The sequence below is a fragment of the Pseudopodoces humilis genome, chromosome 16 (assembly GCF_049639895.1).
Source record: "Pseudopodoces humilis isolate 2021_Gansu_Grassland_sample_001 chromosome 16, ASM4963989v1, whole genome shotgun sequence".
In the NCBI taxonomy this organism is placed as follows: Eukaryota; Metazoa; Chordata; class Aves; order Passeriformes; family Paridae; genus Pseudopodoces; species Pseudopodoces humilis.
This window is the reverse complement of record NC_142215.1, coordinates 2208300-2234138: the sequence shown is the minus strand read 5'-3', so window position 1 is coordinate 2234138 and position 25839 is coordinate 2208300. Positions and strand designations below refer to the sequence as shown.

Here is a 25839-nt window from a genome sequence, read left to right as displayed (position 1 = left end):
AACAAAAATAATTTGAGCACAAAAATTACATTTTCCATTTATTAATCTGCTTTATCTTCACCTCAGACACAGTTATTAAAGAAAATTACACTCACCTGCACTAGAATTCTTGGCCTCTGAGGGGATGGAAAAGGTACCTTATGCATGAAATGGGAAATGTGTCTGGAGGAAAAGAAAAATACCGATTTAGTAGAAATTAAGCTTAAACTACATCACCTCAAGACATCATTTTTGAAAATAAAAGAAATTATTACACAAAAACGGCACACACTTACTCAGAAAACAGAGCAAAAAATCCCGGCTCCTAAACCCTACTGGGATATTCTGACCTTGAAAAGGTATTTTTCTACTAGTCACAAGAAAATGGAGGGGCAGAGTCTCTTTCAGAATACAAACTCTGTTTGTGAGATTGAAAAATTACAAGGAGATTTTTTTTTTTGCTTGTAAAGTAGAAATATTGACGTTTGAAATAGCACTAAACCTCAGAGACTAGAACTGGTTACTTGCAAAAAAATATTCATGGCTGAATATCAAGGAGAATCATTAAACTCATCTATTTTCTTCAGTTCTAAATACAAAATGATATATAAAATTGCTGATGGAAAAGCTTTAAAGTTTTTTCACATACTACAAATAGAGAAAAATGTTTTTAGAATTTGACAAAGTTCTCAGTTTCATGAATTGATTAAACTTACACAAGTTCTAAAAGTGTAATTCTACTTTTCTATTCCATCCTAGACTCCACCTTACACACTTTACCAGGATTTCTACAAATGTTACCAGTGCTGTGACACAGGCAACTACATCTGGTAGCAAGTCAGACAAACCCACAAATAAGCATTTGGGTTTTATTTTATTACCAGTGTATGAAAGTAGCAGTCAAAATATGGAACATGTCACACAACGAGGGAAAGCTGCTGTTTGCAGCAGCTGGGCTGACTGAAAATGTTCAGGTACTTGCATGGCACAGACCAACCTTCATCATCACTAAAACAGCCAAAGGAAGTAGGCTGGATACTACATTAGAATCCTATATTTAAATTATCCACAGTAAACAGACCAGTTTAAAAATCAGAGAAATTAGAATAAATCCATAAAATCCAAATTGATAAAGCATTTCTCATATCTACTTATTTTATTCATTCCTAAAATCTAAAACACCAAACATCTGAACTTCAAAACAAAACAAACAAAAATATATATGTTTTTAATCACTGGAAGTTTACACTATCAGAATTTTCAAACAAGTTCAGTGATGGGAACGGTAATAATGAAGGGTATAAACAGTTACAAGAAATAATTACTCCACAAAGTCAAAGTCTCCTGGAAGTTAATATTTAAGTTGAAGCAGGAAAAAAACTGATGTGCAATAAAACAGAAAAGCAAATAGTGTATTTGAAATCTGCTGCATTAAAAGATTACATTATTCTAGAAATGTTACATGATATTACATATCAATTACAGGTATCGACCATTCCTTGGTGTAAGGATTTCATTTGCATTTTATAACATGAAATCCTTTATGTGAGAAAGAAATTAAGTTTATTCATCACAAATAGAAGATAATTACTAGTGCAAAATATTCAATCTGCTTTATCATCTCTCATTACACTACAAATAGGCATTTGAAAAAATGCAAATCTACTCATTTAATTTTCCTAACTTGATGTGTGCAAGATTAAGAAAGGATTTATAATTTTGCCCTTTCTAATCACTATGACTAAAGGGTGCAAACATAATTAAAACAGCTTCCAGAGACCTTTGCAGGCACTTAAATCACAAATAAAAATCTAGACTTTTTCAGGAAGTAGGTAAGGATATGTTTACCAAAGGAGAAAAGTGCAGCCATTATATTTAATGTTTGATGAGTGAAGTAAAAAGAATATTATAGGAAATTTACAACAGCAAAAAAACCCCTCTTATCAACCGAAATTACTGTTACAAATTTTGGAAATTACTTACTTCTCAATGGGGAGGACATGTGGCCCAGAAATGGAGTAACGATACAGAAAGGTAAGAAACTTCTTGAAAGCATCAAAGAAAGGCCAGTGAGAGAGCAGACAGATGCATTTATTTGTCTGCACTGTTCTGCACGTGTCTTTCCCCTCGACAGCAGCTGCTAATCCCAGCTGAGATTTTTGTTTCTCTGTGAGGTTCTCTTCAGGATACAGTTCATAAAACTGAATAGCAGCACCATATACCTGCAAACACAGCGTGGATGTGAAGTCAGTAATTCTGCCTCGATCTTCACAGCAATCTAAGAAACCCCAAACACACAGAAAATCAAGTCTGTGTTACTGTTTGAAAAGATACATTAATGCATCATCTTTTGAAGCAATCCATTCAGGAATATTCTTATGGCTGTGAAAATCCAGACTGTCTATTATTTATTTAAAACACTTAATGTCATATGAGAAAGAGTAATTTACAAGGCAATTTATTTGAGAGAAAAATAATGATTATAAAGAGTAAAACTGCAGTCAACTACTCCTCCAATTGCCTTTAAAGCTATTTTAGGAATCCTTTATACACAACTCGAAACCATATCCCTGACATCCAATTTACTTTTTAGAACAAGTATGTACATGCAAGGTCGTTTCCATGCTTGCAATAAAAATATCATTACTTGCATGTATATGCAGTCCAATTTTATAGCTCTCTAGTTTCACAGGCTAACAGTAAAGCAAAGGAGCTCAGGTTTATGATCAACTGAAACTACTGCAAGTCACTCTTCAAAGCAGTCTTGGAATCAAGCCCAAGAGAACAGATTCAAGCTCATCTATGAAAACATTCTTTATCATCATCATGAACAGATAAATTTTTTCCATTAAATTAATAACTTTTTTTAAAAAGGTTTCAAAATACCTTTTCTGCAGAAGCTCCAGTTAGTACAAATGTAGAAAAAACTGGGAGAGGGTATTTACTGTTAGATGGCCAACATTCAATCGTTGCACCCATAGGGAGACAAAAAAGAGGCACAGATTCTGGTAATGGGAATGATTCATAATCTTCTTCGGGATATCTGCATATTAAACCTATAAATAGAATAAGCAAAGAGGCAGTTATAGAAAAGCCAGCAGAAGCAGGTTTGTAATAGCTCATTCCATAAAATAATTGCCAGAAAATTCATATATGAGCACAGTAACAAGATGAGTGAAGGTATAAATAATTAGGCACAGGGAATAGCTGGAAGGACCAGATGCTCCCGTGGCCTAAGGAGAAATCACCTGACTACAGCATTACACTGAAATCCTACTTTCCATTCCAGAAACTATTCATAACTGATTTATCTTTTGCTGTTTTCAGGCTGCGTGCATCTCACCTGCTATTATATAATAGTTCACATTCATCACGAGTATGAGCGAAGATTTTAAAACCTAGTTTAAAAAAAGTAATGTGAATGAGTGAGAAATAAGACTGATATTTTCAGCTATGACACCAATTAATTCTGGCCAACAAACATTCCCTGAAAAATATATGTTAGCTATTAGATAGATTTTTAATACCAATAGAACCAAATCAATTATGCTGATTGACCTCAGCTGAGGATTCAGATTTGTGCTGTCAGGCCAATGTGTTTAGACTTATTTTAAACACAGCTGTAAAACACGAAGATCTGAAGCAGAGGCTTTTAGCACACAGGTCCTCAGTTACATCACAGGCTGTAGCAATCCATCCTGTCTTGATTGCCAGCCCAGGGGACTCCACATTGAGAACAGGGAAAGGATGCATGAAAGGATTTAGGATTTCTGTGTTACACAGCACAACCACTATGCCCTTTTCTAACAGAAAGGGGAATATTAATAAGCAATAAAAACTTGTAAACAAAAAGGGGAGCAGAACCCCTCATGCCAAGAATCAAAATTTTGTGCAAGCTACCACCAGCCTTTTAAAATTTTTATTTGTTTACAAATGTACTGTCCACCTTTTAGTACGTCCTGAACTCCTGTTTACAGAGAGCAGCCTCTAAAGGGATGTAAGTGGATTAAAGCTTAAGTGTGAATCATGCTCATGACTTGTATGCCAAACAAAATCAGGGTTTAAAAAAACCCCAACAACAAATGCAAAGCCAACACGTTTCATCAGTCACAGCAAATCTAATTCTGTCTTATAAATAAAACAATAAAATAAAGATGATACACGATCCAAAAATACTTGAAGAGCTCAGTGCCAATGATGCTTGAGGCAGTGTGGAAGTCTGCAGGATTCTTCAAAATGTTTCTTTAAGAAAGTGACCATGAAAATGCATCAAATAATTTCTGTGGTGCTTTCTTCTGCATATACACACACATCCTTAAGAGACAGTTACCAGTAGCACAAACAGAGGTGGGAGACAACCAGGCTTGTAGAAACCTATCAAAACACAGTTAAGCTTCCCAATTAAACACAAATTTTAAAAGAGCATGGTCACAATACCCAGTTCTAAGGCCTCTTTTCTGACATGATTTTAAAAATTCTTTAGGGAAAGATTCCTTTTTGGATAATGGCAAGATAGTGTCAATTCTTTAGTACAAAATATATTACATTACAAATGAGCCTGGACATCCTGAATTGAAGATAAAAAAAGCTACACAGTAGTTACATACCAGCTTTATATGATATGGTGTTGGTTTTTGCCACAGACTTTTTATAACATAAATATACTGCTGAGCCCCACTGTAAAATAAAAGAAGTTATTAGATTAAGTGATGAAGTATAACAAATGGACATAACAGAATATAATTAGTGACAATGTTGATAATTTTAAGTATTTAAATTCTCAATTTCTGGACATGAGAATAAAGAACAGGGAAAGCCATGGAACAGAAAAGAGCAGCACCCATAGGGGGAACAGAGCTTTTTATAGAAGGGAGAAAGGTGTAACAACTTCCACAAGACAGCAATCCCATAACCCAGTTAATATAGGGACTAGCAGAACTGAAAAACCCGTTAGTTAATGCCTACAGGCATTTATTTAAAAACAAGCACAAATCAATTCTCATGATATTTTTTACATGATCCCACTTGCAGAGCAGTCAGCATCCTCCTCAACACACTGACTTGTGAGGACCCTGCAAGAGCCAGCACATGGGGCTGCAGATTTAACCAGGAAACACTTAAATATTCAGTTCTGCAAATCAAAGTGCTGTGAAACCCATGTATTTTAGCAGGTCAGGCTTTGGAATCATATTAAACATTTACATGTGCTTACAGTCAACAGCTTCCAACATCACTTGCATACAACTTTCTTTAAATACGAAGTTTGTGAAACTATTGAGGAGAAAAACATTTATAAAATAGCATTGCAGGTAAAGAGAGGAGGTGGAAAACAAACCAGTATCTAGCTGGTTGCTAGATATGGAACTCCCACCACAACAGTAAAAGCAGTGTCAGAAACAGCCACATCTGTAAATCCTCCAGTTACACACATGAACACAACACGTTCTAAAGGACCAATCCAAAGATGCTGGAGTCAGCACTAAAAAACCCCAAACATTTACTCTAAGGCTTCTAGAAAGACTTTGTTCCAAGTAGGAACATAGGAATGCAATTCTCCAACTCTTCCAATATTTGATTTATCTTTGGAGACCTCTTATGGAGATTTTTCACCAGGTACTCCAAGAGCTGCCACAAGTACTCCACAAACGTCACATCAGCGAGCATCAAGTGTTCAAAGCCCAGCTTTTGAATCTTACCATGCTATTATTCAGATTCTTGTCCACCTTGCAGAAGGTGTGTGGAGGAGTCTCTCCTTTGCTTGGGATGATGATGCAGATGTCTGTGACAGCCAGGGTGTTCTGGGTCATGTTTTCAGAGGCCCTGCGGTAGGTGATGTACACCCGCTGGGACGAGGGGCTGCCGCTGATGTTGGCAGGCCGCCCATACGGGGTGCTCTGAATGATTTCACAGCCTTGCTTTACTCTTTCTTTCCCATCATATAAAACCCTAGTTAAAAGGGAAAAAAGTCAGAAGGCATGTTTTTAAAACACTGAGTTTTAATCACAGCTCTTGTCTCATTGCTGAGCAAAATATTTTTACCAACAAGTTCAGGTCATTATCTCCAACTGTATTCTAACAGAAAAGCTTCATGATGAAATTATACTGGTTTTCCTCATACATAATTGCTTTTAAGCATTTTGTTTACTGCAAAACAGTGTTATTTTCAGTTCTATTAAAGATTCATTGCCTGATCCTAAGAATGTCATACAACTTATCTCTTTCCAATCTGTATTAAATAGGTTAAGCATCTTATCCCAACCCAAACATATACATTAAAAACTATAAATGGCTTTGAAAACTCCAAAATGGGAAGGATTAAACTTGTCAATTAAAATCCACTCAGCATGCATTTTCCTTTCCATACTGGGTTACAGTACACTCAAGTCAACAAATATCTTCCTGTTTAGAGTTTTGCCTTGCAGTTAAAAAGTACGGCATTTCCGTAAACCTGCCTTATCTGCTCCTTAGTTAAATAAAACTCTGAAAATCACCCACTGGATCTGGGAAAGCACTCACCCCAAATCAGTAAGTGGAGGCTTATCCCTCCCTCGGCGGTAACAAAGGTACATCTGCGGTCCTACAAGGCTGCCGTTATTGAGATCTGCAGACAGGCCCGAGGGAGTGACATCTATGCATTTATAGCCCTGAGGAACCTCCTCCCCCAGGGATTTATTAAGGACTGTCACGTCTGTGATGGGTTCTTTTGGTTTGGCAATTTTATGGCAGGCATCATTGAAGTGGATCTCCTCCTCCAGTGGCTTTGAGATATCCGTTAGTCCTGCGACAACAAAGTAATCAGCAACACGGGCCCCTTTGTCTTCCATCTTCCATCACAAGGTGTTACAGCTTCTAAGAAAGAAATACAGGTCAGAAATAATAAAATTATGGTTATTTTTAAAAACAGAAAATCATAGCCTGCAAATAAAGAAAATGCTTTCTGCTCTTGCATGGACCTTTGAGAAATGGGCTAAAAATGTTTTTCCAAGTCACCCATATGTGCTGGAATCTTGCTAGATTAGCTTCAGGAAGTTTACTGTCATCAAGTTCCAGACTTTTTAAACCAGACAAGCTATTTAAGACTCCCTTTTGTTGAATTAATTTTGTTTGGGTGCAAAATTTTATTGCAAGAGAAACGGTTACCACAGGAGTTTCAAGAGCTTGCTGACATTCCAAAACTAAACAGCCAGAATTTAAAGCAGTTTGAATGCTTGGTACAAGACTTCAATTTTCATGTAACTTTTATTCCCATTGCTTTATCTCCCTTTATTTCTTCCTCTAGGTAGCAAGTATCAAGCCTTATCAAACTTCATGCCATCATGATTCTTGGATTTGACCAAGATTTTTGTTAAAACAAAGAATTCAGACATTTCTTACTGGTAATTTGGAAAATTATACGCCACTTTGATAATGTGCATTTAATCAAATTGTTCCAAGCTGGCCTCAGATTTCCTGCACCAGCCCCTGCTCAAGCAGGAACAATGTCAGGCTGTGCCTGGTCACATTCACCAGCACACGAGAGGCAATTCCCTCTTCTTGCTCCCATTTTGTAGGTTGGATGTTTTGCTGGACTGGCTTGAGAAGCTTCTAAAGTTGCAAGGAAATGAGTATAGGTTTTTGTTTTATGCTTATTTACATTGTTCTAGAAAATGCCAAGAAGAAACCCCAAATTATCAAACTTTTATTTTTCTATATGGCTAATAAGCACTATGGGACACTTTAGCAAACATGATTACTGGCAAGCAATCATCAATATACAGGAGAGTAATGGTTTGAAAATAACTTCAGCTTGTGTTTGAAGAGAGAATGTAGTTACAAAACTGAGCTCAGTTTAACCTACATGCAGTTATTTCAAAAACATCTGGAATACATTACTCAGCATATATATGAAAGTAATAACTACGAATTCAAACTCCTCCCTGAGTGATATATTCAGAAACACACAAACTCAACCTCTGCATATGCTGCCTATTATCTCTCTGTCCATCTGGCTTCAGCAAACCCAGGCAGGCTGGGAACAAATGCATGCAGAGAAGGAGATGTTCAACAAAGTATTCTTAAACTCTGGCATAAGACCAAACACTGACATCTTTCAGCTAATATGACTTAAGTTCTAGGTATTCTGTTACATTAACAATGCTCTGTGAGACTATATTATAGCTATTGTAATATTGAGGTTTTATCCTTTTCTCACCAGCATCATTTCACAGAACTACACTGATTTCTGGAGTGATTCATGATGCCTTTTAGGATGAAATACAACTAACACTTCAGTAATCAAAAATTATACAAATGATGGTTGTTAAAACTGCAAGCAAGACTTATAACTCCAGTGTATTAACAGCACTACTCCAGTTTAATCAGCCAAGACAGCATTACAAATAAACAGAATGGTGGGTGTGTATATATATATTACATTGAAGAATCATACCTTTAGACTATTTAAACCTCACCATTATTCTATCTAAAGTGTATACCAGAAGTCTTAAATTCAAACATTCATTTATTCCCAAAAGCACTTTCAAGAAAAACTAGGACAAGCTCTCCTCATTTAGAGGCAGTTAAAATTAGAATCCCCTACATACAAACACCTGCTATCACATAAATTTGCTTGTAAGGTTATAGCACATAATACACAAGTCAGCAAGACTTTCATAATTTAATGCAGATTTTACAGAAGGGATGAGAAAAAAGGCCTAGCTGATGATGTATTATCCCTTCATATTTACCCATCCCTGCAAGTGTCCAAGGCCAGGTAGGACAGGCCTTGGAGCAGCCTGGGATAGTGGAAGGTGTCCTGGCCTATGGAGTGGAATGGGATAATCTTTAAGGTCCCTTCCAACCCAAACAATTCAGGGATTCTACAAGGGTTTTATGATTTTTGTCTTTTGATACAAAGGCTTACAGCTAAAAATGGGATAAAAAATATAAACTTCAGTGGTATTTTAGTCTAAGGCTAACTTAGACTTTACTAATGCTACTGTGATACTCAAATTTTCAACACTGGGTTACTGGCAGAGCAGATTTATGCAAACTTTATGTTAATGGACCCCAGAAAGAAGGTACAAATTGTGAGCGAACTCAGTGACAAATAATCATTCTGTGAAGAGCATTTCACATAAACTGATGAAAAATTTCTATAGAAACTCCTATCATGAAGCCATTCCACAGTGACTTTACTCATACATCTTACTCAGTGAGTAGTGGCTGTCCCTCGTAGGTGTGAATCTCGGAACAGCACCTGAGATAACCCTGGGATGGGGACACACATCAGTCCAAGGAGAGAGATTTCTCCACAGTTGCTGATTCCACAGCAGGATCTCTTATCTCCCTTGGGTTTCAGCTGCTGTGTGGCTCTATCAGGTAGAAAGTCCCAGAGTTTCCTCCTCTGCAAGGGTTTCAACACAGCTTGGCCGTGGGGTTTCCATGCCACTCCTAGGATTGTGTTGTGTGGGAGGTCAGGAGTGCTGCCCATGTTCCATATGCAGGGAGTAGATTTTTCCCTACAACTTCCATACTGTAATCTTTTTACCCTCTCCCATCTCCGTACAACATCTCCCCATACTGCAAGTCATCTTTGAAGGGAAAAACACCCCTAAACCAAGCAAACATGAAAAATTCAGCAGAAAAGGTCACACTGCACAAGAGGGTTGCTTGAGGCAGATGGTTCCAGATGAAATTCAACATTAGGAGTGCCACACTGAGAACCTTCCACTGCTACTCTACACTTCAGTAACCTGGGGACAAAAGGCTGCACTTCAAAGGCAATGCCACGGGATCATAACCATAAGCTCTTAAAAATGTCCCCAGAAATAAGTGCAATATATGGCCTTTGAGCCACCTCATGATAATAATTTCTAATGGATGTCATATAATTAATACAACTATAAATTAAATACCATAAAGATCAGAAAGACTCAAAATATCCTTGCAAATAGCAAAGTCACGTATAAAAAAATTACTGAAGTCACAAACTAGATCATGACTATATAGATGAGAGAGCTTTCTGTAATTTCTAAAAACGTGGGAAACAATCAGATAATCTCTCAGATACACAAGCTATTAGCTTGATTACTTTGCTGAAAGACAAAGGGTAAACACAGTTTCACTGTTTATTCAATATAATTTTCTAACATCCTATTTTTTCACAAACATTTAGGAAATACTAATTAAAGATTTTTGCTGCCTGCCACCGCTGTTGTAATTCATTCAGTGTCCAAGCTTTTTGAACAGATCACATTCTTCATTCAAATACTATAAGAGGAAAGCACACATCAGCTTTTCCTCATCACATGACCAGAACTGATGTGGATGAGCCATATATTCCATCTGTGCAGCACGAACAGGCACGATGCTTCACGAAGAACAGTTTACTACAGATGCACTACAACATTTGCAAGGAAAAAAATATTGATCTAATCCCTACAACCTACTCCTACCCACAGAATTTTGCAGAAATAACTTGGAAGTGGCTGCAGAACAGAATTGCTCCATCCATGCCAGTTTCTTTCCAGAAGACAACTTTGCCAGACAGCAGTTAGGACAATCTGACTCCATTAAAACAGTTTCTGCCAGTCCACCTCTGGCAGAAAAATACAACTGCCTTGTAATCTCTTAATCTACCTTGTTGCCATTCTCATTCCTTCCTGCATTTTTCTTTGAGAATATTAAATTGCTTATTAATTTGAGTTCCTTATTAGATCCATTTGCTGTCTAAACAAGGTGATATTTCACTTTCTTAACCTGACTCCAAAGAGGTTCCATGTGGAAACAGGCAATGAATGTCTCCTAGAGTCAGCTGGAAATCAGCACAGGGCAACTCTTTAAAGGAGTTCAAAGGTGGAGATTTATTTTTTTTTTAAATATTCCTCATACAATAACATTCCAAGAACTTCTTTTGCAGGAACACGACAGCAGATGAACAGAAACACAAATCAGAGGCTAATTATTAAAAATTGCCAGTAAAGTTCCTACAGCCCCCAGCATCTCATCCATGTATTTCTACATTAGCCTGTTGAAGTAACCAACCCACAGAGATGTGTCAGCTGGGCATGCAAGAGCAAAGTGAAGTTAACTGCATCAGTCAGTCCTGCTCTGGCTACTCAGAACCACTTCTCAGACATAACACCACACAAATCACATGGGAGTTCAACACTCTCAAGACATGGGAGCAACTGCAGTTACACAAGGAAATAACTTCACCCCATCACTGTACTGACAAAATTGCCTGGCAAAGTTGTTAGACAAGCCTTTTTCTCATCAATACTTTCTTCACAGCAAGCAAACAATCCTGGGTACAAAGCAGAAGCCCTCTAATTTCACAGGAATTCCCAAGGCAGACACAAGCTTTTTGCCCACTCCACCAATGTGTTCCCTACCTTTTCATCAGGGCATTGCTTCTACACTTTCTCTCGTGCTGTCAGCCAGGCTTTAACATAGACTTCTTGTTAAAGTTTCATTCCCTATAGAAACAGTAAAAATAAGAATCAAATAATGAACACATTTATTGAAACTTACTTTCTGCACACTTCACTGCACCAGTCAAATGAAATGAACACTGTGGGTTGCTGTAGCACTCCTTGCTAAGATAAGGTTACATATCACTTCACTAAAAAAGTAAATGAAACCAGACTTTAAAGTTAAGAAACAAAATATCAAGTTTTATGCTGCACGGTCATTTAAATAATGTGAACAACACTTAATGCTTTAAACCAAAATAAATCAAAGAAGAGACGAGCCAGCCACTTCAACTTACTTCACCTCTTACATTATTTTCCGACGATCAATACCTTCTGTGTCCATTCCTAGGTGTTAGCCAGCTATCAAAGTGCTCTCTCAGCCAAGAACCTTTCAAAATCTACTTCAAACCATTTTTCTTTGCAAGATTCAGATATTTAAGCAGATCCTTCTTATTCCACAATCAGCATCTTTCATCTAGTCACCTTACCCCAATTCCTCTTGCAGTGGGTGATTGAGTCTTCTTGCCCTTTACTGCCACAATTCAGAATTTTTCTTCAGATGTGGTAAACACCAGCACGGCCACTTTTAAACATTGGTATCACCACAGACAATTTGACCTTGTGTTTTACACTGAGGAACTTGCAAGCCCAGGAGCCTGCGCTACACTGAAGAATTTTGAAGCACCATTTTTGCACCACAGGACTGAGAATATCACTTCACTGGAGACACTGAGATTCTGGGCTCCCAGAACAACTCATTAGCATCAGCAATGCTGTAGTCAAAAGAGAACTTTGTTTAAAGGAAGCTTCTATTACCCAAGCCTTGTAGAACACTCTCGGATTGCTCTGAGAAGACTGCATCAAACAAAGTGTACCGTAAGAGAGGCTGGGAAGAAACATCTCAAGAGGGTTGATGCAATCATGAAATATTTGCTTCCATTCCTGAAGCAGAAAACTCTGGGGAATTAGATTATCAGAATTGTATTTTTGGGATCACAAAGTTCAAAGTTCTGTTCATAACCCCAGTCTACAAAGCCGTTTCTTGGAGATCTCAGAGGAGCAATCAGCATGGTTAGTTCATTACTCTTGACAGCCCAGAGAGGGAATCCATCCCCAGCAATCTCTCAAACCCACACAGCACCATGGACCTGCACCAGTTACAGCCAGGGACTTCCCAATATCTGACTTTCAACATTTTTACACAAGACTACAAAGAGAATGCAGCAGTAGCACAACAATTTTCTCCAACTACACAGCCATTAATATCAAGCTTCCAGGAGAGCCAGAAATTATAAATTTTGGGATCACCTGCAGACCTCAAGCACAGCTGAAAAAAGTTCAAGAATTAGTTAGCATGAACACATGATTAATTTCCCCATGGACACTTCAAAAAGCTTCTTTTCTAGTCAACTCTCTAGAAAACCTATGAGGAGACTCAAATGAAAGCAAAAAATATAGATTTAGGCATCACAAGGAGCATCACAAGGAGCACACAGAACTGCTGCCAGTGTACTTGCAGCTCTATTTTGTATTACTTGCAGAACTTACTTACAACTAGCTTCTTGTCCTCTATGTATCAAGTAAAGGACTGACTTCTTCGAGAAACAAGAATGCAAAGGACTTACATCATTACCCAAATACAAACAGAACTTCTCATAACGTTTTCATTTTTAGTAGGACATCATCTGTAGTTTTCCTTCCCATTTCCTACTACAGGTTACACAAGAAACAGAGAAAACAGGGCTAAAGTGATAAATGGCATTACTTTTCAGACCCTACTGCACAGATCTGCACTCAGTGATGTTAGACAACACAATAATTCACAGGAAGCCACCAGCCTCCACTAAGATCTCTTTGACACTGCACCAATTTTTATTGAAAAAGAAGAAAACCGACAATAACCCAAGAGAAAACCTAAGATTTTTCTGTCCTGCCTCACTGGACTGGAAATGCTACCAAGTGTTTTGCAGGCCCATTCACAATCATCTGTACCAAGTCATGGTTTACATCTCTGATCCAAACAGCTGAGGGGATAATCAAGAAGCTCAGAAAACTTGGCAACAAAGGATCTCTAAGAGGTGTTGGGAAACAGAAAAGTGCTGGATAAAAGCACAAGGACAAAACAAAAGATCATGAATTTGGGAGAAGAAAATAGGAATGTAACCAAGAACTAAGGGACAAGCAGACTTGCTCAGCAATGCCAAAGAAAGATTAAGCCTAAATTCAGAGGCTAATCTAGATTCAGCAGGATGAGTACCACAAAGCAAGCAGGAACCGATCATCTACAGCATCAAAGCTTTGAGGAGGAAGCAGAGTAAATGACAGAGAGAAGGTAGGAATAGACTTCAGCCTGAGGGCGAGATCAGACATATCCCACATCTTCTACACATTCTTCCCTCACCAAGTGGTCTATCTGTTTGTTTTTCAGTGTTGTGTGTAGCCTCAATAAAATCAAGGCATTTATAAAAGGGTCTAACAAGGCACAGGCTGCTTCGGTCATCATTTCAGTTGTGCCACAGCAAAATCCCGTGAAATTCAAACCTGCCTACAAAATTCAGGAAAGGGATGTTCAAGTATCCCACAAGATTCATGACAGAGACAAATCTCAGTAGGGCCAGTTTGAAAACTCCCACTTTTCTTTCTAGATTACAGTATTTATGGCTAAAAGGCACCACCAAAGAATGGAAAGGATTTCTGAAATACAACTGTATTTGTAGGGAGGGATTCAAAAAACAAATTGTAGCAAATCAGAGGGAGGAAAGCCAAAATAAGCACTATAAAATGTAAATATTACTTCATCCAAAGCACAGTTCAGGAGGGTGGCTTGTCCATGTTTTTGTACAACTATTTACTATACAACTTTTTAAAAGAAGTCCCCAAACAGAATGTTCTATTTCTCTTGGCACAGTAGATAAAGGCAAATGAAAATAGAAAATCTTCCAATATTGAGCTTCAAACCCAAAATCTGTCACTGAAAATGCTGAAGTGCATCAACCAATAGTGACAGAAGTGACCTGCTTTCACCCTGCCACATTTGGACACACACGCCAACCTCGGTTTTGTTTTGAAACCATCCTCTACCCAAATTAAATTTTGAATTCATGGTGTGATAGAAGACAGGAGGGGATTGTTTCTAACACTTTTTGCTATATTTAAAAACACACTTTGATATTTAGAATGTTTTATATGAGTTTTTTTTTTCCTCCAGCCAGCAAAAATGTTCTGTAATGAGAAAAATGGAACCCAACCACACTACAAATTATAGACAGGGACAGCCATGGACAGACTGCCTCTGCAGGGCTGTAACTGCTGCCTGCAGATCATTTACACCCCACTGGAAAGGTTTAATGGAGGGATAACACTCACTAATACCTCCCTCATCCAGCAAATCTCTACATCCACTTACCAAAATGTTCAGCATCTATTCCACAAAAAAATAAGTGTGCAAGTACCACTACCAGCTGAGCTACAAATACATCAATCAACTATCACATATCGCTTGGACAGTTTCCCAGCCAGCAAAGTAACAGAAAACAACACTAGGGTCTCCTCCTGAAAATCACCATAAATTAGCTGAAGAGCAGTGATGTGCCAAGGTAACTACTGCTGATCCTGATCTTGAAGAGTTAGGAATTTTGAGAGTAATTCCTTAGGCCCACAGGTTTCTTCTGAAGCTCAAGTCAAAACCAAAACTCAAGAGTCCAGCCCACAAAATCCTTCTCTGTGTTTGCATAAAGCTTGCACACAAGGTGGAGGCTTTCTCTTGGGATTTTTTATTTACATACATGTACTTATACATCACACTTACTGCCTGTTCACTTTCATTTCAGATGGGCAAACTGAAATAATTTTATTAATTAGCATTAATGATTTTCCTGACCCAGATTTTTAAAAGTCAAGATTCACAGTAAATATTAGACAGGGAGAATATAACTGGCTAACTTACTTCTAACATACTCCTTATTCTTCTCATCCCATTTTTAGATCACAGTTCCCCCTCTTTTCACTCCCCTCCCATTATTAGTTCACTCTATTTCAGCATGTACAGTAACCATTATCTAATATATCCATTAGACACATATACATTTTTCATGTATGTATTAGATAATGCAATAGGTCTTACATCTAATATATTGAAAAGGTAAAAATACACCATTTAAAATAGTCAGGCCGGCCAACACTTTCTGAAGTCTTTCATTTCCACTTCTCAATTTCCTCTGGGTACTGTTTCTGAGCTCTTTAGGGAACTACCAGTGACTAGTTCTGCATCACAGACTGCTACTGAAATGAGTGTTATACATCAAACCTCTGGCCATCGCTGTACCACACAGCCTGCACAGTTTAATTTTGACTCTGGAGTCTGTGGGAGCACTTAATAAGCATCAGCAGCCTATTTCCAGAGCAGCCACAGATCAAACTTGCAGACCAGGCACAGACTAAACCTGAACTGAAGGACAGCAGAAAACATTTAAGGATTATTATACCATATAGTAAAGAACCTCATTCACTTCAAATAATTAACTGGTCAGTACCAGTGTTAAAAACAGCAGATTTTTAACAAGAGCTAAGCAGTGGTCATACATTCACAGCTTACACATCCCCTTCATCCCCTACCTGTTGGCTGTCCCTCAATTAAAATGAGATATAGCTGGCTTTAGCTTCCACAGGATTTGCTGCACATAGGATGGCAAAAAAATCTATCATGATTTGTGTCTGCAGTGGCAGATATTATTTACATACAGAACTGATACATAAGTGAAGAGACCAAGGGTATTTCTGTGCTCTTGTCACCACCCAGTGAAGTTACAGCAGAAGGACAAGGGACAGATAATCTCAGCCCACCACACCTGCACCCCTGAATGAGGGCAAGCTCAACCTAAACTTTCTTCAAAGGTCCTACATTTTTACAGGTTTGGTTTTGGAGAAGGATTGGAAAGTGGGGAGGGAATAGCCTGAATTGGATTTCGGGCTTTTTTTGTTCGGGCTTTTTATGAGTCAGCTTAATGAAAGTTTGAAATTTGAATACATCTCAGAGAAACCTGGTTAAAATACTTCAACAAGCAAGATAAATATACTGGAAATACACCAATCACCATAAATTGCATCATGCTTTGTTAAGGCACTTGTACAAAAATTATTTTGGTTTTTTTTTTTTTTTTTGGTTCTTTCATTATTAGTATTTTTCAGTATTACAGTTCTTTCCAGGAAACTTCAGAAAAAATACCTCAGTTTTATAGCAACACGTGTTTCAAAACCTTTACTACTATAACCCTGTCACACAGCAACATAGCTGGTAATCACCAACCCCCAAATATACATTTGAAAAACATTACAAGGCTATATTGACTTTCTATTTTTTAATCCAACATAAACTGGGCAACATTTGGCCTCCAAATTTCTGGTCATGCCAATACCATATTTAAAATCTCAGGTGAAAGTTGAGGAAAGGACAAAAAACGGAAGGAAGGCTTCCTGCAAGTCTTCATTTCAGGAGATAAATTAAGATTGAGAATGCTTTTGACTAAGTACCTATTGTACTATTCCTATTCCAACCTGCCTGTGTTTGGCCAGGAAGCATAAATGTTTCTGCAGCCACTGTTATAAAAAGCATTTCAGCCTACTATGACTTGCAAAACTAACAGCAACTCAGCTGCTAGGGAGCATGATAGAAATAAAAAAGGATGTTGAATATTTAAGTGACGCTGCAAATTTCTTGTTCCCGTATTAAAACCTCAAGGTCACCAAATCCCATTATCATTCAGCCAGGTCTAGGAATTGTCTTCCTCTCTGAAGAGTCACAAGACAGTTTTCTCCAGCTATCACACACTACAGCAGGAATTAACCTAGAAATTAGTAAACCCTCAATGCAAAATCCTGCAGATTAAAAACTGACAGACTGGCTTCTGGCAGTGGTGGTGCCCACAATTCTTCTTTAAGAGTCACACAGAACAGCTGTATTAGTTACAACCTCACTCCCTTTAGGGACCAGCTGGCTTTACTCTCTACCTTTCTACTTTCCCTTTCAAGCACATATTTGAAATAGAAGCAGGTTATTGACATTGTTTCTAAGGCTTGACCTGCATCAGCTCTGTTCACCTGAGCCCTATAGTGTGTACCAGGCTATGTCAATATTTGTGCTTTTCCTAAGTAATAATTAACTCTGGCTATATTAACGAGATAACTGTTAATATTGCCATTAACACATATAGTAATTCCATTAAGTACCATACTGGGGTTATGTCACATAGAACAAGCTGCTCACCAGAAACACAAACTTGCAACCACACAGCTACAAAAAATATGACTACTCAGATGTACAAAAATCTCAAATATGGGAAAACATTTTTAAGTCAGTCCCTATTTAAAGAAAATTGTCCTGGTGTTTTTTGTCTTACTGCTTGCAGAAGCAGATCTTATATTTCGTGCAGCTTTCTAATAAATTCACTTTTTAGAAGAGGCCATTGCGTGAAGCCTGTTCCAAAGGAGCAGAAGCCCCTCAGACTTGAGGAAAGTACTCATCCAGCTGGAGCTCAACATTTCCAGAAGTAAAACATGTACATCACAGAAGCCCTTAAGGCTGTAGAGAAGCTTAATCTTTTTTGTTCTGTCTTTAAGGCTCAATGCAATTTTCCCCTTCCTCAAGCTAACCACAGATACTAAGCTCTAATTCTCTATTTTTGATAATTAAACTATTTCAATGCCAAGTCACGACAGCCCCTAAAAAAATAGCTCCATTTACCAGAGTTCCACTTTAATGCTTACTTTAAATAAACTTACAAACTCCTCAATACAAAAGCTAGATGAAGTTTCCCCAGTACTCTAAATATGACTTTTCTAAAAAGATGAGAAAATCAAGAGACTTACAAAGTAAGACTCGCATGCTAGACACACAAACCAGAAATAATCCATTTACTCCCCCTCGACCTTCCTTGGCTAGACTAACTCAATTAGTTTCCCTAAACCACCAGACACTTGCCAAGATAACATATTTGTGTTTAATCATTCAAAAAGTGAAATATTATGTACCGTAATGTAACACTTTTTACGGAAACCTCCAGTTGAGCAACAGTTCCAGAAAAAATTGTGAAATTAAGTAAAAAGCTGTCCAGAACACCATAATTCCACTCAGTTAATTAAAAAAAAAAAAAAAGAAGTTTAAGAACTAGGCAGAAAGTCAAGACCTCATTTTTAGCAAAATAGAAGCGGCACATTTTTAAACGCAGCCTGTTTGAAATAACTTCGGAATAACAACCATCACTAGGAAGTTATTGAATACCATCATCCCCTGGCCAGCAACTTGTGCTGCACGCAGACCTCATGACAGAACGACGATAAAAATGCCAGGGCTAATTTCTACCACCGTGTCCAGCGCGTCGCATTAATCCAGGTATAGGGTAACCCCGGCTGCCGAATGGAAAGTCGGGACAGAAACACGCACCGTGGGGCTGAGCACCACTGGGCAATTCCGGCTGACGCAGTGGTGCTGCGCGGAAAATCCGCACATGGATTTGGGGGACACGCACACACGCGGCTCGGGGGAACGCACACACTCGGGGCTTTGGGGAACGCACACACGCGGCTCCAGGGAACGCACACGCAGGGATTCGGGGAACGCGCACACACACGCGGATCCGGGGACACGCACACACCCCGGCCCGCCGGCGTGCAGCCCGTACAACATGGCAGGTCGGCGGCGAGAGCTCGGCCGGCCCCGCCGCCCGGGGAGCCTCTCGGGCCCGGCCGGGGCTGGCGGGAGCCTCGAGCTGAGGGGCACAAGGAGAAAGTTTTCCCCCTCCCACCGCGGCCCAGCGGAAAGTTACCGCCGCCCCCGCGCCGCCTCAGCCCCCGGCCCGCCAGCGCCGGCCTCCCCGCCCCCGCTGACAGCCCCGCGCCCCATCCCCGCCGGCCCCGGAACGCGGCAGCGCCCGACCCGCGGCATCGCCTCGCGGAACCCCCCGGCCCGCGCCCCGCGGCGGTGACAGCCCCGCCGCCCTCACCTCAGGCGGGGGCCGCGCTCCCCAGGGCGAGGAGCGGGCGGTAAAGGGGTTCAGGGGGCAGCGCGCTCGGTGCCCGCGCCCTTATCTCATCCCAGCGGAGCCCGGCTCGCCCCCGCCGCCTCCCGCCGTGTGGGCGGCTCAGGCGGGATCCCCCCTCCCCTCCGCCGCCATCTTGGCTGTCACGGGGCGGGGGAGGCGGGCGGCGACCCGTGATCGCGGCGGGGCGGGCGCGGGACGGAGCCCGCCGGCTCCCGCGGCTCCTGATGGGGAGGCGGCCGTGCCCCGTCACCCACCGGGTCCCTTCTGAGCGCTCCCCCTCGCACCGCGGGTCCGCCGCTCCCGCCTTCACCTCACGGAACGCGGCCCCTCCGCTCCCGCCTTCCCCCTCAGGGAACGCGGCGCCGGCGGCTCCGAGCCATGAAGGGGGGGAGCGGGGCGCCCTAAGTGAAAGCGCCTGAAACAGCGTGCAGACCATGGGCTCGACTCTGCCTCCCCCAGATCAGCCTTTTAACCCACACAGCATCTTTAATTTAAACGGAAATTAATCTCCGGCCCAAATAGGCCGGGATTTGGCTCACCTGCGGCTCCCGTCGCCTGGACCCGGAGGAGGTGCCGGCTGTCTGGAAAACAAGGGATGAGAAAACCGAGGGATTTTCTGCAGGCTTGATGTAACCCGCAGCAGGCTGTTGCATCAAAGACTAGAAAAGGAACCCGAGACAAAAATAATCTTTTAAGAGCGTGCAGCTAAGATTAGTGCAGCGTGTCAAGATGTTGCTGAGCGCCACAGAACAAGTCCTGCCTGTACCCACACAGAAACAAATACTACTTTTCTGGCACCTTGTCCACTGCAGCCCTGAGTTTCCAAATTTTATACCAAAGTGCTGTTTAGAGATAGGTTACAACCATACAATTTTGAGTTTGAAATCAGGCTTACCTTGGTTCTGGATATTTGGCTTGAGGGTTTAGATGTGGCTTGTTATAAAAGACATAGAATTCATATGAAGTTCTGAATTTGTAAATACTGTGGATTGATCAAAACTGAACTGTAAATACTCATATTTGTTCAGACCTACTCTCTTGGTTTACCTCATCCCTCTGAAAATCTGACCAAATTGGAGAATATAAAAGCAAAAAAAATACAAAATAACACTGTTTTTCTCACATGCTTTTATTACTTATATTGTTTATAGCAGAAATGCTGCTCCTCATACACCCCCATGTAGGAAATGTGGTGGCTGACAAAAGTCAGTGTCTACCTGGGCAGGAGCACCCATGTGCAAGCCTGCACATGCAGGCACAGCTCTACGCTGCTAGGGTTGATATTTGGGAGCTGAGTCTGTCTTGTTTATTTTCTCAACAGGCAGCAAACTGTAAGGAATGTGTCAGGGACTACGAGAACGTTGCCCATTCCTTGTGTTTCTACGTGAAATGCATTTCTAGCCACACCCATAAAGAACTTGTCTCTCCTGACAGTACACAGTGGGGTAAGTGAGAGAACAAGAACCTTGAATGTCACTATTCACTACAGCAAGATGCTCTGCGTTCTGTGTAGTGTGTCCTTAAATTATTTGGTGTGCTGGTAGAGACTTTTCTAAATCAATTTCCTATATATTTTAATCCTGGAAATGCTTTTCAAATAAATAGCAATACTGAAGTCCATCTTCTGGCTAGTGTTAGTAATTTTTGATATGCAAACTGTTCTGTGCTCTCTGCCCTTGCTCATTTTTCAGGTAGGCATAAATTTTAGGCTTCAGCATTAACATCCAAGATTAATGGGTCTGTTCCTACTTCTAAGAGTATTGTTACAGCTACCTGTATACTGAGCAAAATCCCTGCACTGATTAATGAATAGCTCACTTTGCAGTGTTTAAGTTCATAACCATTAAAATATTCTGGGCTATTTCTAATGGAAACTCCTTTTAGAGAAACAGAATTCTTAAATACTCTCTGGCAGTTTTCATACTTTTCAGCTCTTTTATAAGTAAAATGTTGCATAGATGTCTTTGTTTTGCTGTTAATTTGTTTCCCTCCCCCATTTTTGTCCTTCTAGGACTATCTGCATTTAATTACACATTGTGTCAATGTCAACAAATTGCGGTCAGGGTCAGGGACGGGGTTCTCTCTGCAAGAGATACAAACACCAAAGTAGTTTCTGCCCCATACTGCTATCACAGCTAACAGTGCTTATCTCTGTCCTGTCTTTCTTGTTCTTACATCTCCCCCTCTTTCCCACCCTGTTCCATCAAGCCTGTGCTGCATTCTCTCCCTGACCTACCTGCTGCTCATGCTCTTGGCTGTGGCACACTTTCTTCCCCACCAGCACATTTAATTGCAATGTTCCATTTCATTATTAGCTTGTCACCACCTTTATCAAGTCACCTTTCCTAACAAATCTCACTGCGAAGCTTTCCTGCGTAGCTCGTCATCAATTTTCCACTTTAAGGCTCTTCTAAAAGCCACGTGCAAAAGGGCCTGTGAAAAATCGTGACTGTAGTTCTGTATTTATTTGTGAATAAAGAGCAGCATCAGTGAATAGTGCTACTGTACAGGCAGAGACAGATTTACTGTGTGCCCAGCTCCTGCCAGGCTCATTGCACAGAGATGTGTCTATGTGTCAGTCAGACAAAGCCTTTCCCTTCCCAGGCATTTTCAGGATGTCTGAGCAAGGATCTCTACTTGCCCATGAAGACCCTCAAGTCTTGCTTGCACATGAAGGTCACTCAAGTCTACTTATTAATTCCAGTCAGTGTTGGATCAGATTCTTGTTGTGCATAGTAAGCTAATTACCCAAGTTAACAACTGCATTTAGTGCAGGTGGGTAGACACCAAGCATGCTTAATGTGGGATTCTGCTGCCTCTCAAGTGCAGGGTGGAGCCCTGGCAGCCAGATTTAGCCTCCCCCTTAGTGCAGCCAGAGAGACACGCAGGCTTTCTATGGACCAGCAACCACAGAACGACTTTTTTCCATGTTACAACCCCAAATTTCTAGCTTGTGGCACTGAAGTAATTTTCAAAGTCTGGTTTAGCTTATTTTAAGTGCATTTTACACATGGGTAAACTCAAGCAAGGCAGAAGACAAGTGGCAGATGGTTAACGACAGAGTCAGGAATAGAATGGAGAGCTCTGTTGTCCCAGGACATGATTTTAAGAGACTTTGTCCCAGGATTGTGAGCTCGATGATTTATAATTCATGGGGCTTCAGAAGTGCTTTAAAAAAAAAAAAATGTAGCTATCACTATTCCCAGTTTTTCCTGGCAGAGACTGGCTTCCATAAGCAAAACAATTTTAGTTGTTCCTTAAGTGCAATTTGGGACTTAAACTTGTTCCCTTTCGCACCAGTTTTATGCCTTTTGAACTGGCTTGGATGTGCTGTGTGGACTGCTCGTTTACCTCTACAGGGGAAGGATGAACCTCCAAGAGAACCCAACAGAATACCTTTCAAATAGACCTATCTGTAACCTTGGTAAAAATAACTATGGAGATAATGATAATGGATAATTATAAACTCCATAACTGGCAAAACAAGACTCTGCATTTCAGAAGATGAATTGCCTTACCCTGTCCAGTAACCCACTTTATGGTGCAGTAATGGATCTGCATCCAGAGGGTTATGCAATGAAATGGAGCCTTTGGCAAGCTGGAATCACACTGGAAATGAAGCAACATCTTCATGGGGTTTTTCACACATGCATATTTGTAAATCTGGAACTTATCCCTTTTGACATAAAGAGACAGTCCCTGCTTGGAATGATTAAATTCTAGGACAGATTATGAAACAATAAAGCATTTAAATATTATGGTGCAGCAGTACAACAGTATAATTACCCTTCCTTTTACTGATTCAAGTGTAGTATCTCTGAAAAGCTTTTTGCACTCCAGATAAATTACTGACAATACATTAAAAAACAGTAAATACAATATCATATATATTTAAAAAAAAAAAAGAAAATATTTTTCAGACCTTTCTCTAGGTAATTACTAAAACTGATAAAAATATGGGGAAATTAAACAAATTTCCTGCAGGCCCTGACACAAAGGCCAATGAACTCAGCAGAAGCACTGGAGTCTTATGTATTGTGAATTACAATTCACAAATACAAATAAAGAATATTATTGTATATGTGTAAGGATAAGGACTAGTTGTCTAGTTGCAGTGTCTAGGCATTCCATTTGGATAAAATGAGATTTTTTTCTCCAGCAGGTATAGAGTTTCTCAGCAAGCATGTATTGCCAATATTTATGGAAGAGTTTGTGGTCCCAAAAGCACAGAAATGCTGGGAAACAAAAAGGAAAGAAAATGTACCCAAGGAGGAGATCCAGCTGCTTCCAAGTAATTTCTATAAATAAAAATCTGATGCAAACTCATTATCGTTTCCCTTTCCAGCACCAATTTGCTTCCTCAAGATTTCAGAATGTGCATCTGAGGACTTAGGCTGCGCGTCGTAAAGTTTCCCTCAGCAACTGCTAAAATTATTCACAAGGCACTGCAGCATGGCAGCAGCTATCAGCTCTGGAATGGTAAGAGAGGCAGGGGATGGCTTTTGGTGTCAGTCGGGGAGAAAACAGTGAAGTTGTGCTTGGCTGTGTTGCTGTGGGTGGGATGTCAAGCAGGTGATGCCATCCATACCTCTTGTCCTGTCGTTAGTGAGCAATCACCGTCTACAGCTGGAGCACATTTCTGGAATGCCTTTTCCCCTAGACACTGGAAGCTCCTAGACAAATATTTGCAGCCCACTTTGTGAGCATGGGACAGCAGAAGGGTTGCTTAAGGACGGCCCAAATCCTAATGCATCTACCAAAGCCAGCTTGCTGTCTGTGCCAGCACTAACCTGGTTTAAGTATTGCTGTCATCAGTAATGCCAGATAACAAAAGCTGCTCTTTGTGGAGTAATATCAGGAAGGAAATTGTGCATGCAGATTCGCCAGCAAAAATAACAGTCTGGGGCTGTAAATGTACACACTGATACTGCTGGTTTGTTGCTATTTTCAGCAGCTCCTGTTCCCTCAGGGGTGAGAGGACTTAACTGCTATCCCTGCTGTTCATGTATCAGCCTTAAAGGTTCCATGTGGATGCCTGCTCTTTGGCCCATCTGGGGGTGATTTCTGCAAATAGCGGTTTTCCTCTGAGTCAGTATTCAATTCATCACCAGAGCCTCGCCACATGATACTGTGGGGCTGTAGAAAACCAGTTTCCTTCACTGGAGATCTCTAGTGAAGAGTTCTCTATTATTTACACTTTCATTCACCTTTGAATCGTGCCCAGGCCAAGCAATTGTATTCCATGTAGCTAAACCTTCCCCACAGTTTTGTCTGATGGGGATACTTCAGGCTCCAAACTCCTGTGTAGTCTTGCTGTTTAAAGTTTTTGTATTTTGTTCTAGAGATTGCTTATATCATGGTGGGTGAAGTATATCTATCACTTAACCACTTCTCAGGAGTACTATTAGACATAATTAATGTTTGTAGAACACTACTGAGATTCTCAAGGGAAGCATCTATAGAAGTGCAAAGGATTATAATTAATTTAAAACTAATTTTTGAGTAAATGGCTAACAACACTTATGCTGAGATTCTCCAAATAAAACTAATTTCTTTGATTTTTAGACAAAAAACATTCTGAAGTCTGAGTTCCATTAACTATCACCACTGTATGATGAATTTTGATTATTATCCTTCAATATCCTCTGATATATCCAGGCACACAGTACACCTTGTTTTAGTTCAGGAAATACTACCCGACATACATAAGTCAAAATAAAACTAACAAAGTAACTAAATTAATAAACTCAAAGACAATCCCCAGCACCATTTGCCTTTAGTATAAATGTTTGAACCATAAAGCCTGTAATTAATGTTATGGAATAATTTCCATATTTATTTATAAGGCATCTCATTTACATAAATAGTCATTATCTGGAAATAAAATCAGATCATTAAAATTTGGAAAACTGATTGAGATCAGTCAAGATGTACCAAAGAGATTTGCTAAACTTGCTGTTTGAAACTGTTCAGAGATGAAATCTCTTCTCCCAAACAAGCTTAAACAGGACTCTGCTGTGGAAATCCAAGCAGTGCTTCAAGCACATGACATCATCAAACAGAATGGTTATTTTGTACGGTGAGAAAACATTGGGTCACTCTTCTCACAAACTGTCATGGAGAGTTTCCAAGGAACTGCATCTGACACATCTGCACTGAAAATCTGACCCAGATCGTAGCTGAAGTTCTCCTAACACAGATTTCTGCTTTTCTGAGATTTTGCAGCATGTCAAAATACTTTTCAAAATACTAATTTCTTTCAAAATACTTTTAATGCTTACAGTATCTTCAATATTTTCAAAGTTTTGCATCTAGTTGGAGAACACTTCATGCAGGAAAAGAAGAAGAAGAAATGGCACTCTTATATT

General features: G+C 39.9%; 1 protein-coding gene and 1 long non-coding RNA gene across 7 annotated transcripts in view; one reads left to right on the top strand and one right to left on the bottom strand.

The window, feature by feature from the left end:
* The window catches only part of DENND4A (DENN domain containing 4A), a 49139-nt gene extending 29046 nt beyond the window's left edge, over positions 1-20093 (bottom strand). For 2 of the 5 annotated variants that reach the window (XM_014251167.2, XM_088062904.1), the window contains exons 1-8: positions 19433-19599; positions 11355-11438; positions 6496-6828; positions 5676-5925; positions 4587-4656; positions 2866-3035; positions 1963-2201; positions 96-162 (exon numbers count right to left, since the gene is read on the bottom strand). In XM_014251167.2, the coding sequence (XP_014106642.2) occupies positions 96-162; positions 1963-2201; positions 2866-3035; positions 4587-4656; positions 5676-5925; positions 6496-6803 (1104 nt within the window). In that variant the 5' untranslated portion in view covers positions 6804-6828; positions 11355-11438; positions 19433-19599. The other 3 variants (XM_014251168.2, XM_088062903.1, XM_088062902.1) reach the window with 3 other exon arrangements.
* On the top strand, positions 18650-23926 carry LOC106628118 (uncharacterized). 2 transcript variants are annotated; one of them, XR_001331384.2, is made up of 3 exons: positions 18650-18822; positions 20793-20916; positions 23817-23926. It is a non-coding gene; the product is annotated as an uncharacterized LOC106628118 (long non-coding RNA). The 2 variants fall into 2 exon arrangements; XR_015773923.1 differs by lacking the exon at positions 23817-23926 and adding an exon at positions 22772-22896.
* Positions 23927-25839: the final 1913 nt, after the last annotated feature.